Genomic DNA, 16,607 nt, shown 5'->3' on the forward strand with positions numbered 1-16,607 from the left:
TTTTGAGTTGTGATAAGGTTGAAAATCGACTTGATGACATGTACACATTTTATAAATACCCATATATAGTTAAAATACAATTGTCAAAGAAAGGATTTGGGCCCAAAACCATAAATGAGCATATTTCATCTGAAAAACTATAAGGTTTAAGGGTCACATATTTTATTATCCATCTCACAATACTAGAATTGTGGAATTAAGAATTGACTTCATCAGTGGGAGTGATCAATCTAGGAACCTAGTTTTTGAGAAAGATCATTCATATTTTCTCAAACTTCCACCTCAAGTATTAGATTAATTATGATTCACAACAACTCTTAAGGTTAATAGTTGTTGAGAATTCATAACTAATCATTAATAATCCACAAGTCATTGATAAAATTCTACTAAGTTATGTTATTTAGTAATTGCTTACAATTTCTAAAATAACATGCATATTGAACCATTTGCTCTTTTAAGAGTTTGTTGGTCCATCCTTAAGATGACTTATTAGAACAATAAGATCAATGTTTTCTAGTGATTACATTTTGTACAATAAGAGTTCAACTACAATATTAATTTGAGACACAAATTAAATTATAGAATGATAAAGAATTGAAGTTGTAGTATAATATGCCATGAATGAAGAAATGAATATCTTAAAGAGCAATAAAGTTTATCTTTAGTAAAGTTGCCTAATGGGGTGGAGAACATTAATTAAGCATAAGTTTTTTTTTTCACCAATAATATTCATTAGGCAACATTGAGAAACATAAAGATATAAAAGAATATTCATTGCTAAGAAGTTCATTTTGAAATAAGAATCAATAACAAAGGAGATTTGCATTCTCATTTATTTTTTTATAAAAGATTCTATTATAGACCTTGACATTTGTTGCTCGTTTCAATTCATTAATCAATTCCAAACAGTGAACTAGAGGAGAAGGTATATAGACTACCATAAATTTTTTCCTCTAATAGTGGTGAACATTTGCAAGCTTAAAGTGTCTACCTATAGATTAAAACAAACATCTCACAAATTGGTATTTTCATTATATCATCTTTTCCTTTAGGTTTGAAAAGAGATTTATTGAAATAATTATATACCAGAAGGTTAGTGGGAGTAATATTTGTTTTATACATAGACAATATGTTACTTGCAAATGATGATAACAGTTTTCTATATAAGGTGAAATGATTCATATCTCAAATTATTATTTTGAGATACAGAATATAAATAACATATATAATTTTAATTAATTAGAGAGTAGCCACAGCATCTCTGATTAAATAAAATTATGTATTATTCATTTGATATAACTTTTATCTTTAAGTGTGATAAATTCAACTCAAACCAACATTTGAAAAATGATTTGGAATGAGAGAATAAATTAAGAACATTCATTTGCTTCTATTTGAGAAGCCTAATGTATGCCTAAGAGTCTGAATAAGACTTTGCATTACATTTGTTTCAGGATCGTTAAGTAGTATCAGAATAACTAAAGTTAAGACCACTTTATTTTTCATACAAAGTGATGAGGTGTCTTTAAGATACTAAAAATTATATTCATACATATTTTGTTAAGATGAATTGACCATCTGGAAATATAGTTAACCAATTAGATTCTAACGTACTTCACTGGTTGTATTGATTCACGTAAATTAATATTTTATTACGTCCTTAAGATTACCCATAAGTTATATTGTAGAGAATCTTGATTGTTATTTCCACTATAGAAGTTAGATTCATTTATTATTTTGAGGATACATCTCGTATGATGTATAATAGAGTTTCATAGTAGGGTTAGAGTTCAGAATTACAGTTTCATTAGGCCATTAAGAAAATTTTGCGATAAATTCAGCTACAATATTTATGGCTAATAACAATAAGAGTACTGGTCGAAGCTAGCATATCGACATTAAGTATTTAGCCATAAAAAGGCGTGATAGGTGGTCATTAATCACGCAAACTGAATTGGGTTATCGCATATATCCTTAACTAAAGGCATGCCGCAACACAAATTCAAGGATCATAAAGTAAATATGGGATTCAGTTAACCCATATGCAGCTTTTTATTTGTACAACCAAAAATTATTCAATGAAACTCTAATTTCGATATTTTCTCATATTTATGTGCACATTAATTTCATCTGAGAAAATTATCGTAAGAGGACCTGAATAAACATAAGGTTTAGGGTTTATTCACTTAAGTACATTGCCACATTAAGTATATTGTTATATAATAAATATATCGTAATACATGGAAGATAATACTCGACTTATAATGAGGACATGTCGCTATGATTCGTATGTTTATTATATAATGAGGAACGTTGGGTTTGAATGTTTTAGTTTAAATGCTGACCAAGTGGGAGAATGTAAGAATATTTTATTTTGGGAAATAAATTTCTATTTAAGGAAATAAAATAAAGAATTGATTTTCTGATAAATGAATATTTTATATTCATTGAATCTGGACAAAATTAATTACGTAATATTCTATATATGGTCAGATTTAAATATTCATTACCCGATTTGATTTCCTGAATTAATTGTCAAAATATTCTGACAATTAATGTGGTGCAGATACTGATGGAGTATCTAACCTATAAATAAATGGTCTCAGTGCCCGAGCTCTTCACTCATTCTGTTCATAACAACAAATTCTATTTAAAGAGAGTTGAGAGAGCGAGGAAGTCCGATTGCCCACATCAACTAGTTTCCTTTGCAGATCAAAGCTTATGTGAGTTTGAAGCTCCAAAATCAATGGCTGGAGGTATTTCGATCCTTAAGTTATATAGTGTATATATTTGTTTATTCCGCATTTTATATACACATACATATATTTCAGTTTATACATATAAATGTTTAACATACACTACAACTAGGAGCATTGAGTATTGTTTAAATTCTACCACATATTCATTTGTCTCCTCCCTTGAACCTTCTTGTCTAACTTATCTTGTTATATATTATAATGCAAAAACTGTTAACAGGGCAGAGCATATGCATGAAAAGGTGCCCTTAATAAAATTTCATTAGATTAATTTGTTTTTTTTGCACTATATGACACTAAGAAATAATCTTCTTCATATTGTCTACTCTATTAATTTTTCACAAAATTCTTCAAGATGGTATATTTATATATTGTATAGCCAAATTTATAAAGTATATTTTATCATCCTTCTATTTTGGTAAAAAAAAAGTTTTTATTGCTCTGCTAATCTATATATTACAACTTACTCAAATTCTTTTGTAATGTTTGTTTTTATTGACGAGTTTTTAAAAATTATGAAGCAAATAGTTAGACCCCATAACTCTCACACTTTTAAGATAAATCAACAACACTTATAATAACCACATGATCAATAGTCCTAGAGGTAGAAAAATCTATTTAGAACCCTAAATCTATTGCCACATCTAGTATTGCAATGTGGTTTGAGAAGTAGTAGAAGTGCCAGACTAACAAAGTATATTTTTGGTTGAATTTAGGAATTTGTTGTGAACAAAGATTTATATGATTTTCTTACCATGCTCTATTATCAGATCGGGGAAGTTGGTGATTACCAAGTTTTTATCTGAGTTCTTAAGTACTTGGCACTTGGACTTGATCTTTTGTTCTGAAATCTAGTGGAGCTTTGATTTTTCATTATTATTATTATTATTATTATTATTATTATTATTATTATTATTATTATTATTATTATTATTATTATTATTAATTGTATTTCTAAACCTCATTTTCTTTCCTTTTTTTTTTCCAGGTGTTCTATGTCTACAATTGTCTTAGCTTAAAATTGTTTGGTCACCAATATTTAGTCTCTTGTTATCATTTTAGGTATTTTATTTTTCATTTTTGTTTATTTTTCTTATATGTTTCATGATTTTGTATATTATTTTATTTAATTATAACTATTAATTTTAGATTTTATCTTCTACCATAAAACATACTTTTTTGTTAATTATTAAGTAGCTAATTTTAATACACTGAAAAATAATTTGATTAGTCCTAATTCTAGTATGTGGTGATTTTTAATTATTTGTGATAAACTTTAGATTAGAATGGATCGTGAATGGGTAGTAAACCTAAATAGACTATCTAGAGAGTACATTAAATGAGTGGAAGAATTTCTAGAAGTAGCGAAGCAAACTATAAACTCTAATGGTTTAACCTGGTGCCTGTGCAAGAAGTGTGAAAATTAGAAGTTGCAAACTACAGATGTCATAAGGGCACATTTAATAAGAAATGGGATTGTGAATTCCTACATAAAATGGATCTACCATGGTGAGGAAGAATTGGAGGAAGAAATAGAAAATAATGAGGACGTCCCATACGAGCATGACGACTTGGGAGCAGGATTGCATGATGCAACTGGTGTTGAATTTGTTAATATTGGCTCTACATATGAGTTTATTGTAGATAGTCGACCTGCTGCTGAACAAGCTCGTTATGAGAAACTATATGAAGCTTTGAATAGTCCTTTGTTCAAGGGATGTGAAAACTCCTCTGCCTTAACTTGTGTTGTGAAGTTAATGAACATAAAAGTCCTAAACAAGTGGAGTGATAGTTCATTTGAAATGTTGTTAAAATTCTTACATGAATTACTGCCAAAGGATAATAATTGTCCTACAAACTACTACGACGCAAGAAAGCTACTATGTGATGTTGGTTTAGGTTATGAGAACATTGATATTTGTCAATACGATTGTGCTCTATTTCATGGCGAACATGCCACTGTTGGGTTTTATGCGCTAAATAAAACTCATTTCAATATAATCAGATTTGCTTATTAATATAGATCAAAAATAACATTTAATGTTGCATGGTTCACATGATTTATTTCATGATTATATGTACATAATGTATAAATTCATCTGAAACCCTTTTCACATACTTGATCATGTTTATTGTGCCGTCAACACATTGGAAAGTAAACATGACTATGTGAATAAAGTTTCCTAGATTTATCAGACACAGGGTTTTAGTGATATGATAATCTGCAACAAGAGTTTACTTGTATTTGGAGAAATACTATGTTCTTTCCAGAACATTGGTTAAAGTAAAGCTCAGGTTGGATGCATGGAGTATGCATCGGAAGGGACCGATATTGAACTTTGACTTAGATTTATTAAACTTACCGTAATATCTATTCAAGTCAATATCGCCTAGTTGATCCTAGATCAAATGATCTTGATCCTGATATGATTAGGCTCAATCTCGAGAGGCTATTCGTGTTCTTTGATTTGTTAGTTAAGCCTACTTTTAGGTCAGGGTGATACGTACATTTTGGGAACACGGTAGTGCAATTGAGTGGGAGCGCTAGCATAAACATGGAATCTATAGCTTCTATCTGGCGAATAGTAAGCAAAGGATGATCTCCTTCGAGCTTGACCAAACGAACATAAATGGTGGAGTACTCATTTCACATAAGCTGAAATATCATTTATACGGGGTCAAGTGTTTTAAGGATAAAATACATTGTAGGGTGTAACGGTAATTTAATCCCTTTACAATGTAGATCATTCATATAGATGATCATTGATCACATTAGGATTATAACAATGGATAACTAATGATGTGTCTATATGGTGGAACATATAGAGCATTCTACATACTGAGAGTGCAATTCTAAGTTCTATGCGTGGATTCAACGAAGAATTAATAAGTTAGTGAATTTTAGTGCTAAATTCTTGATCTACTTATTGGAAGCTCGGTTATATAGACCCATGGTCCCCCCACTAGTTGAGATAATATTGCTTGTAAGACTCATGTAATTGATTTTGATTAATCAATTATAATTCTCAAATTAGACTATGTCTATTTGTGAATTTTTCACTAAGTAAGGGCGAAATTGTAAAGAAAGAGTTTATAGGGGCATATTTGTTAATTATGATACTTTGTATGGTTCAATTAATAAATATGATAAATGACAATATTATTTAATAATTATTTATAGTTATTAAATAGTTAGAATTGGCATTTAAATGGTTGAATTAAAAAATTGACGTTTTTGAGAAAATCAGATGCAGAAAAGGTAAAACTGCAAAATTGCAAAAAGTGAGGCCCAAATCCACTAGTATAGGGCCAGCCACTTTTGTAGGAAATTTAAACTGACATTTTCATTATTTTAATGCCAAATAATTCAAACCTAACCCTAGTGGAATGCTATAAATAGATAGTGAAGGCTTCAGGAAAATTACACTTAAATTTTCTATTTTTCCTTCAGAGAAAAACCTGAGCCTTTCTCTCTCCCTATCTTTAGCTGCCACTTCTTCTTTCTCTTCCCTCTTGAATTTCGAAATCCTTAGTGTATGAGTAGTGCCCACACACAGCAAGTGATACCTCAATCATAGTGAGGAAGATCGTGAAGAAAGATCATCAGCAAAGGAGTTTCAGCATCAAAGATTCGAGAGAAGAGATCCGTGTTCGGATATTGATAATGCTCTGCTACAGAAAGGAATCAAGGGCTAGATATCTGAACGGAAGGAGTCATATTATTCCGCTGCACCCAATGTAAGGTTTCCTAAACTTTATATGTGTTTATTTCATCGTTTTAGAAAGTTCATATTTAGGGTGTTAAACAATATACTTGTGAGTAGATCTAAGATCCTGGTAAAATAATTTCCAACAACTGGCCTCAGAGCCATGGTAATTGATTTACTTGCAAGAAATTTGGACTTTAAAACGATTGTTTGTATGTTCTTTGGATGGTATCATGTTGTATTGAGTGTTATTTGATGATTGATTGATGTTTGTGAAATTTTTCGTGAAAAATAATTGCGATTTTATCTCTGGAATTATTTTTATTGGATAGTATGGAAAAAATTAAGCAAGTTAGCCTTTTTACAGAACTTAATTTGGATTTTATTTGAATTAGTTATGATTTTTTGAAGATTTGAAAAAATCGGGGCTGTGTTGATATTTTCCTGCGATCGCAAATCTGTCCGTACAGTTTCGATTTTTTTTGTTTTTCTTCGATTTTTCATGCTTTTTCATGGAATTAACTTCCAATTTCTTGTATAGTTTTGTATTTATACTATTACTATTCCTAATTCAATTCTAATTATCATTTTGAATAAATTTAATATTTTTTAAATTTAATTAAAGATATTAGTGTAATTTGAATTTGAATAGAATTAGTATCTATCTTCTTGCTTAAAAATCTATCTTATTTTTAAATTTGATTATATCTTTTTTTTTTTAAAAATTTAAGGTCATATTTTATAAGATATTTATAAAATCTTTTAAGATATTTTTTAAAATATCTTATCTTTTAAGATATTTTTAATTATATCTTATCTTTTAAGATTTTTTTTTTAAAATTAAATCTTTTTAGATATTTTGACCTTATTTAAATTTAAAACAAAATATTTATAATCATGTAATTTTAAATAGATGTAAGATATTTTGCTAACTTTTAAATTTTGTTATTTTATTTATTTAAAATAAATTTAAAATCTGAAAAGATATTTCATTTATCTTTTCTAATTTTTATTTTTAAAATAACATTTAATTTTTAAAAGTAATTAGCAAATTTTGAAATGATATTTAGGTTGAAACCTAATTTTTCAAAAAGTAAGTTTAATTTTAAATATTTTTTTTAAATTTCGAAATTTAAATTTTATTTTATTTTTCGAATATTAAATTTTTTTTTTAATTATTTTTCGAAATTATTTATTTAAAATTAAATAAATCCTACTTCCAACTATCCAGCTAACCTTGTTGCAGGAGTATGTGGTTTTAGCTTGTATGTAAGTTTTTAAAACCTATTATTACTTGATTGCAAATAGCCATGGTTACCTTTTGCCAGATCTAATGATCTGATGGCTCCCTTGGTCAAGATAATAATTTGTAACAGGTATATTTACAATCTTCTTTCATCTGTGTATGACCTAGCAACATGATAGGACCCATCCAAAGTGTGCCTGTTTGAGCCTATGTGCTTAATTTTATTATAGATGCATATAGGTTAATGTTGCTAAAATAAATTATCATAGTTATTGATAGAATTTATTTAGGCCCATTTAGTTTTTGGGCCTATTCAATTAATAACAGTTGTTCTTATTAAGGTTAAATTCCTCTCTTTTGGGCCTTGTGTGAGAGTTGGGAGCCATAGAAGTGTGTACGACATACTGAACCCAGCACCCCCTCACACAAACCACCCCAATTGTGAAGGCCCATTTGCCTGATTTGAACAACTGTACTAGGTTAATTACACTAGTTTAACCTAATAAAATTGATTAGCAACATAATTAATTTCATTTATTTTGAAATTAATTTAAGAAAATTATAGTTTAAAGAATTCTTTATTCTAAGCTAAACTATATGTATTTTCTTGTATTTAATTAAATATAGAATTATAACCATCTAGATTCTTTCTGGAACTTAATTTAAATTTTTCATTAAATATTCCTATTTAAGTTGATATTTAGTTATCTTCAACTAACCAACTTAAATCTGAATATCTTTTGAATTGAAAATTTCAAAATTAAGTTGAGGAATTTTAGGCATTGGTTATTAAGATTCTTTAGATATTTTTTAAGTTAATATCTTTTCGAATATTAACTTAAAATGGAATATTTTAAAATTAAGTGGTTACAACTTAATTTTTGATATTTAATTAAATTTAAATTTGAAAAATATTTAAGTTCTAGATTTTTTCTAATACAACTTAAATTAGATATTTTTTCAAATTTTGTGGAAAAGATACTTAGTCAAATAAGATATTTTCTAGATAGTTATTTCTAGACTACTTATTATTTCTAATATTAAATAGGACAATATTATAAATTGTGAAATTAATTATTTAATTAATTTTGGTACAATTTATTTTAAGTATATTTTTCCTAGTATTAAACTAGAAATTAATAATTAAGCCTTCTCTACACTTAATTATTTATTTCTTGAATTTAATACATTTAATTAATTTGAAAATTAAATATCTAAGTTGATTTTTATCATCATACTTAAATATTTCTTTTTCATGACATTTAATTAAATAGAAAATTATTTTTAGTTGAAATTTAATTTTTCAACTAAATTTAAATAATTTTCAAAATATATTTTTTTCTTTATTTTATTAATCAATTTTCGAAATTGCATTTCTTAAATGCTAGAATTTCGAATTTTATCTTGAAAAATAGATTAAGTTGTAAATTAATTATTTATTTTAATTAATTCTTGGATCAACTTAAATCAATGATTTTTTTTCATTTATTGATTAATTTAAAATAAATTGAATTAAAGTATATTATTAGAAATTGAATTAATTAGTCAAAGAAAAATCTAGATAGATGATATTTTTGCTTGAAGTATTTTTCTAGTGTATTTAATTAAATAGAAAATTAATATTTAAGTTGATTTTCATCATCATACTTAAATATTTAAATTCTTCTTATATATTTAATTAAATAGGAAAATTATATTTTTTGTTGTAAATTAATTTTGGGCCAACATTAAATTATAATAATTTTTCCAGGAGTAATTTTTTATTTTAACATGCATTTTCGAAAATTGTATTCTTAAATACTTTAATTTTTTGAAATGCAATATATATTTATAGAAAATTAAATTTGAGTTGTAAATTAATTTATATTAATTTTGTAACAACTTAAATTGAATATTTTTCTTAAAATTTATTGGAAATTATTACTAAGATGGAAATAATTCATCTAAGTAAAATTTATAAATATTAAATTAAAATTTATATTTAGAATTTTTCATTCTAAATTGGAAATTTTAAATAAATATATATTTAAAATAAATAAATTAAATAAAGAGAATCAAAGAAAATACAACTCACTTTAAATAATGAGCTTGATTATTATTAAGATATTCGATCTCCATTGTTGGTCTTACAAAAGTTAAATGTTTTCAATATAACCTCGAGACGCTAGACTTCGTCCCCCTATGGATGGTTATTCGTTGAACGCATTTAACACCGTAAGATTTCATTTGATAAGTATTTTGTAAGTTTTCGTCTCTATTAGACTCTCCCCTACGGTGACTACTTAGAGATAAACTTATGAAACATGAAACAATGGTAGAGGCTCATGAAATGAGAATAACCTTGACTCTCGCCTACCGGGACAACGTTGGATTCTTATTTTGATCGAATAAAAGGTTGCTAGAATGGTTTCTATTTTAGATGAGCTGACAACTCTATTCAATAAATGATGCTTTGACTCTCGCCTACGGGACCTTTGTATCGGTTTGTTGAAAACCTTGGAAATTATTTAGGATTGTATGTTTTAGTAGTTTCACTAGTCATTCCTACTTGCTATATGTTTATAATTTCTGAATTGTGTATGAATTTATATTGAACCATGTTATTTTCTGTTATTAAGTTGTAGTTTAATTTCGAATCTTCATTGTTGGTCTAACATGTTTGTTTTTCTAATGAGATAAATCCCTAATGGATTTTCACCATTAGACATACATAATAGTGTAAGATCTCGAAAGATAAGTATTGTATATGCGACATCTAACTGTTCATCAATTGATGACACCTTAGACTAGTATTTTTACAATATGAAACAAGAAGATTACATAAATAAGATTAATTTGTCTTTCGCTAATCGAAGCATCGTTGGATTCTTATTTATAAACGAAATTATCCTAATTCCTCTTAGCTTATTCATTTCGAATTAGCTTCAAAACATATCATTGGATGAATGGTCTATAAATCATTTCATGTCATTATATTTTCTCTTAAGAAATTAAATGACGCATATGATTATAATCCCGAAATTCTATTGCCAATTGATATAAATCCTCAATCTTAGAAATCTCCTACTTGTATGGGCAAATCTGACTTAGAGTTTGTATTAGTAGTGGTGGTCCAAGAAAGAATTACTCATTATATTTGGTTGAATTTAAGTCTTTGACTTTAATTTTAGAATCCAAACAGAAATTTTCTTATATTTCTAATTCTAGATACAATACAGTTACACTTTCTCAAGTGTTTATTATCCATCTTTTATTAACGGATTCAAACTGTATGGAATATGAGTTAGGTATTCTGTGGCCAGGATCCACTTGCACTATTCTAAGAACTCTTTGATGTAACTAAACCTATGTCATCAAAAGACACTACCACATTTTTTTTAATCTATGGCATTTGTATCTTGTTCATAGTGAATTTGACATGATCAATCTCTGCAAAGAGTTAATATGCCTATATCCACTGAAAGTAGTTCATCTCATTCGCAGATGGATGTACATTCAGGGGTGGATATGAGTTTTTCGTTGTATTCTTAAAACGATAACTCTAGATTATACCTTTTAGCAAAGAAATTTGAAATGTTTGAAAAATTTCATTAATTTCTAGCAATGGTTAAAACCATTAAGGTAAGTGGTTAAAGATCTTGCGAACTGATAGGGGTGGAGAAATAGTTAGTAGATATGCAGTTCAAAGATCATTAAATTGATTTTTGAATTATATCCAAACTTACCTCCCCAGAAATTTCGAGTTGCATGTTGATGATTTGTTACTAGTCGTTGCCTAATTCCTTCTATGGTAATACAATTTCAGAATGATGTAATGGTTGTATACTTAATGTAAATCATTACTAGATTCATGGATGACCTAATCAAAATCTTAAGAAAAGCTAGAACCATTAACCATGGTTTGTTAGCTATTCTAAGTGATTAGGGGTGGACCATCCCATTGTCAATAGATAAGAAAGTGTTTGTTCAAACAAATACTACTTTTCTAAGAAAATGACTAAGTCTGAAAACAAGTAGCAAATAAAGGAGATATTTTTCTTGATTCCAAGAGTGTTCTATCATCTTATATAACATATGATGATCCCACTGCCTCTGTTGTCTTGTCACAACCGAAGAGATCAATACCATTTAGTTTTCTTCGACATAATTTACGGTACCTTGTCGTAGTGGGAGAGTTTCTAGGAAATCACCTTCTTATGACTTGGGAGACACTAGTGATTAAAATCCATTGTGAGTTTAAACAAGTAATGGATTGTCAAGATAAGAAACTAAGAAGAAAAGCCAATAGAACTATGGTTTAATCCATTCACATGGAGTAACCTAAAGTTTTCTATTACAAGGACATAAAAGGAAATTTTAGTTAATAATTCTATTCTATGGACTTAACAAACTTCCTGTTCCTAGTATTATAGGTTTGATTTTATCTAAACCTATGGCTTATGGTATACCTGGTAATTACTTACTCTAATGCAAGCAACTTACTTTAGTAAGATGCTGAAGCATTTTCTTTCTAATGGCAATCTATAGAAGCTTCACAACTTCTTAGGTATAGATTTTATTTATCTAAGGAAAAGTCTTAACTATTCCAGAAAAGATAAAGCCATGAAAGAATTTCTTATATCAACAGTGAGAGGTCTTAGATATGCTTTTGTATGCCTTAGACCAGACACCTGTTGTTGAGTGGGAGTAATGAGTAGGTATCAGATTAATCCAGGAGAAGAACATTGGAACACAATCAAGTAAATCCTAAGATTAAGAAGAGGAACTATATGTTAGTCTATAAGGGTGTATTTAAAACTCTTAGACTACACCATATCAGATTTCGAAATTTGCCTTTGTGCTAGTAAATCTTTCTGATAAGATGGTGATTACTCTGGGGGTGGAATAGTGATTTTGGAGAAGTGTAAAAACCTATCTGAAGTCTCTAGGTCTACCAGAGAGGGACTGAATGTTAAGGTTGCAGGAAAGGTACTTATTCAGTCTAAGGAAAGTTCTATACATTTTTGGCATCATTCCAAATTGCCTTAAACTACTAGTGTTAATTTCCTGATTAACCAAAAGTAGTTGCCAAAGATATAGAATCCAGTATCCCAAGAGAGTAAACATATAGAGAGGAATTTCACATTATCAATTATTTTGTGATTAAGGAAGAGTAATAGTGGAGAAAAGGTTGTGGTTAATTCAACCTTTCAGATCCTATTACGAGGAGTTTACTACTACTACACTTGATTTGCATATCAAGGTGTTGAGATGATTTTAAACGCACTTTTTGTTTTATATTAGTGCAAGTGGGAGTTTGTTGGGTTTTATGCCCTAAATAAAACTCATTTCAATATAATCAGATTTGCTTATTAATATAGATCAGAAATAACATTTAATGTTGCATGGTTCACATGATTTATTTCATGATTATATGTACATAATGTATAAATTCATCTGAAACCCTTTTCACATACTTGATCCTGTTTATTGTGCCGTCAACACATTGGAAAGTAAACATGACTATGTGAATAAAGTTTCCTAGATTTATCAGACACGGTGGTTTTACCGATATGATAATCTACAACAAGAGTTTACTTGTATTTGGAGAAATACTATGTTCTTTCCAGAACATTGGTTAAAGTAAAGCTCAGGTTGGATGCATGGAGTATGCATCGGAAGGGACCGATATTGAACTTTGACTTAGATTTATTAAACTTACCGTAATATCTATTCAAGTCAATATCGCCTAGTTGATCCTAGATCAAATGATCTTGATCCTGATATGATTAGGCTCAATCTCGAGAGGCTATTCGTGTTCTTTGATTTGTTAGTTAAGCCTACTTTTAGGTCAGGGTGATACGTACATTTTGGGAACACGGTAGTGCAATTGAGTGGGAGCACTAGCATAAACATGGAATCTATAGCTTCTATCTGGCGAATAGTAAGCAAAGGATGATCTCCTTCGAGCTTGACCAAACGAACATAAATGGTGGAGTACTCATTTCACATAAGCTGAAATATCATTTATACGGGGTCAAGTGTTTTAAGGATAAAATACATTGTAGGGTGTAACGGTAATTTAATCCCTTTACAGTGTAGATCATTCATATAGAGGATCATTGATCACATTAGGATTATAACAATGGATAACTAATGATGTGTCTATATGGTGGAACATATAGAGCATTCTATATACTGAGAGTGCAATTCTAAGTTCTATGCGTGGATTCAACGAAGAATTAATAAGTTAGTGAATTTTAGTGCTAAATTCTTGATCTACTTATTGGAAGCTCGGTTATATAGACCCATGGTCCCCCCACTAGTTGAGATAATATTGCTTGTAAGACTCATGTAATTGATTTTGATTAATCAATTATAATTCTCAAATTAGACTATGTCTATTTGTGAATTTTTCACTAAGTAAGGGCGAAATTGTAAGGAAAGAGTTTATAGGGGCATATTTGTTAATTATGATACTTTGTATGGTTCAATTAATAAATATGATAAATGACAATATTATTTAATAATTATTTATAGTTATTAAATAGTTAGAATTGACATTTAAATGGTTGAATTAGAAAATTGACGTTTTTGAGAAAATCAGATACAGAAAAGGTAAAACTGCAAAATTGCAAAAAGTGAGGCCCAAATCCACTAGTATAGGGCCAGCCACTTTTGTAGGAAATTTAAACTGATATTTTCATTATTTTTATGCCAAATAATTCAAACCTAACCCTAGTGGAATGCTATAAATAGATAGTGAAGGCTTCAGGAAAATTACACTTAAATTTTCTATTTTTCCTTCAGAGAAAAACCTGAGCCTTTCTCTCTCCCTATCTTTAGCTGCCACTTCTTCTTTCTCTTCCCTCTTGAATTTCGAAATCCTTAGTGTATGAGTAGTGCACACACAGCAAGTGATACCTCAATCATAGTGAGGAAGATCGTGAAGAAAGATCATCAACAAAGGAGTTTCAGCATCAAAGATTCAGAGAAAGAGATCCAGGTTCAGATATTGATAATGCTCTGCTACAGAAAGGAATCAAGGGCTAGATATCTGAACGGAAGGAGTCATATTATTCCGCTGCACCCAATGTAAGGTTTCCTAAACTTTATATGTGTTTATTTCATCGTTTTAGAAAGTTCATATTTAGGGTGTTAAACAACATACTTGTGAGTAGATCTAAGATCCTGGTAAAATAATTTCCAACAGCTACCTCTACTGTTTGTCTGATTTGCAAGTCCAATAGATATGTTCGTAACGAAATTCCGCACAAGCGGCTGCGGTACTTTCCTATCACTCCTCGCTTGAAGAGATTCTTTAGTTCCCGACATACAGCTAAAGAAATGCCCTGGCATAAAGAAAAACGTCTTGAAGAGTTTGGGGTGTTACGTCACCCAGCTGATGGAAAGGCTTGGAAACATTTTGATGAACTATATCCTGAGTTTGCTGCAGATTCAAGGAATGTACGAATGGGGTTAGCCTCAGATGGTTTTAACCCATTTAGTCATATGTCCACAACACATAGTATGTGGCCAGTCATTTTGTTGCCTTATAACATGCCACCTTGGCTTTCAATGCATAAGAGTAATTATTTGCTGACCTTGTTAATTCCAGGTCCAAAGTCTCCTGGTAAAGAATTTGATGTCTTCTTAGAGCCACTTGTTGATGAGCTAAAAATGTTATGGAATAATGGAGTCGAAGCATTTGATGAGTACTCCAAATCAAATTTCACTCTTCGTGCTATGGTAATGTGGACAATTAGTGACTTTCCTGCATATGCTTACTTGTTAGGATGGAGCACTATGGGTAAATTGGCATGTCCAATATGTCTTGAAGATACACGATTTAAAAGAATTCGAGGTAAACAATGTTATATGGGTCATCGTTGCTACTTAAATAGAACACACACATGGCGAAGGAGTACAGACTATGATGGACAAACAGAATATAGGCAGGCACCTCGACAATTTTCTGGTGATGATATTTTGTTACAATTAGAAAAGGTCCCTATGATAACCACTGGTAAAGCACCTAATAATCTTGATAGAAAGCGTAAGCGTGGTGTTGATGAATTCAATTGGTCCAAGAAAAGTATATTGTTTGAGCTACCATACTGGTCAAAGTTATTGTTGCGCCATAATCTTGATGTCATGCACATTGAAAAGAAATGTGTGTGATAATATTATTGGGACCTTATTGGATGATCCTGTAAAGTCTAAGGATACAGCAAAAGCACGAATGGACTTGGAAGATCTCAAAATTCGAGAAGAACTTTGGTTAAGAAAGCGCAACGGTAAGTACGAGAAGCCATGCCAATTATACATTAACTAAAGAAGAATGCGCAAGCTTTTGTGATTTTATCAAATCTGTTAGACTACCAGATGGGTATGCTTCAAATATTAGTCGATGTGCTACCGACTCTAATACTCTTGCAGGAATGAAAACTCATGATTGTCACGTGCTACTTCAAAAGATATTTCCAGTGGCTATTCTTCCTTACTTGGACAAAAAAATACGTGGCACATTGATTGAGTTCTGTCAGTTCTTCCAAAAGCTATGTGCCAAGACATTATATGCCATCGAGATTGAGAAAATGAGATCAGGAATCATTATGATATTGTGTAAACTAGAGAAAATATTTCCTCCGTCATTTTTTACAATAATGGTTCACCTTTGTGTGCATTTGCCTGAGCAAGCTCTATTAGGTGGGCCAGTATGTGGAAGATGGATGTTTGGTCCCAAACGACGAATGGGTACATACAAGAACTATGTTCGTTACTTTGCATGTCTAGATGGTTCTATTACAGAAGCATATGTTGTTGATGAGGCTGTGACTTTTCTATCAAGATATATACATAATATTGAAACAAGTTTTACACGCCCATAGCGTAATTGGGTGTACCTACCTCAAATTA

General features: G+C 29.7%; 1 protein-coding gene across 1 annotated transcript; it reads left to right on the forward strand.

The window, feature by feature from the left end:
* The first annotated feature begins 2,596 nt into the window (after window positions 1–2,596).
* On the forward strand, window positions 2,597–15,869 carry LOC133030448 (uncharacterized). Its single transcript, XM_061103191.1, has 3 exons — window positions 2,597–2,756; window positions 4,200–4,722; window positions 14,939–15,869. Exons 1-3 carry the CDS (start codon window positions 2,597–2,599, stop codon window positions 15,867–15,869), a joined length of 1,614 nt encoding a protein of 537 aa, XP_060959174.1.
* The last annotated feature ends 738 nt before the right edge of the window (window positions 15,870–16,607 follow it).

Source organism: Cannabis sativa, chromosome 8 (genome assembly GCF_029168945.1).
Source record: "Cannabis sativa cultivar Pink pepper isolate KNU-18-1 chromosome 8, ASM2916894v1, whole genome shotgun sequence".
Lineage (NCBI taxonomy): Eukaryota > Viridiplantae > Streptophyta > Magnoliopsida > Rosales > Cannabaceae > Cannabis > Cannabis sativa.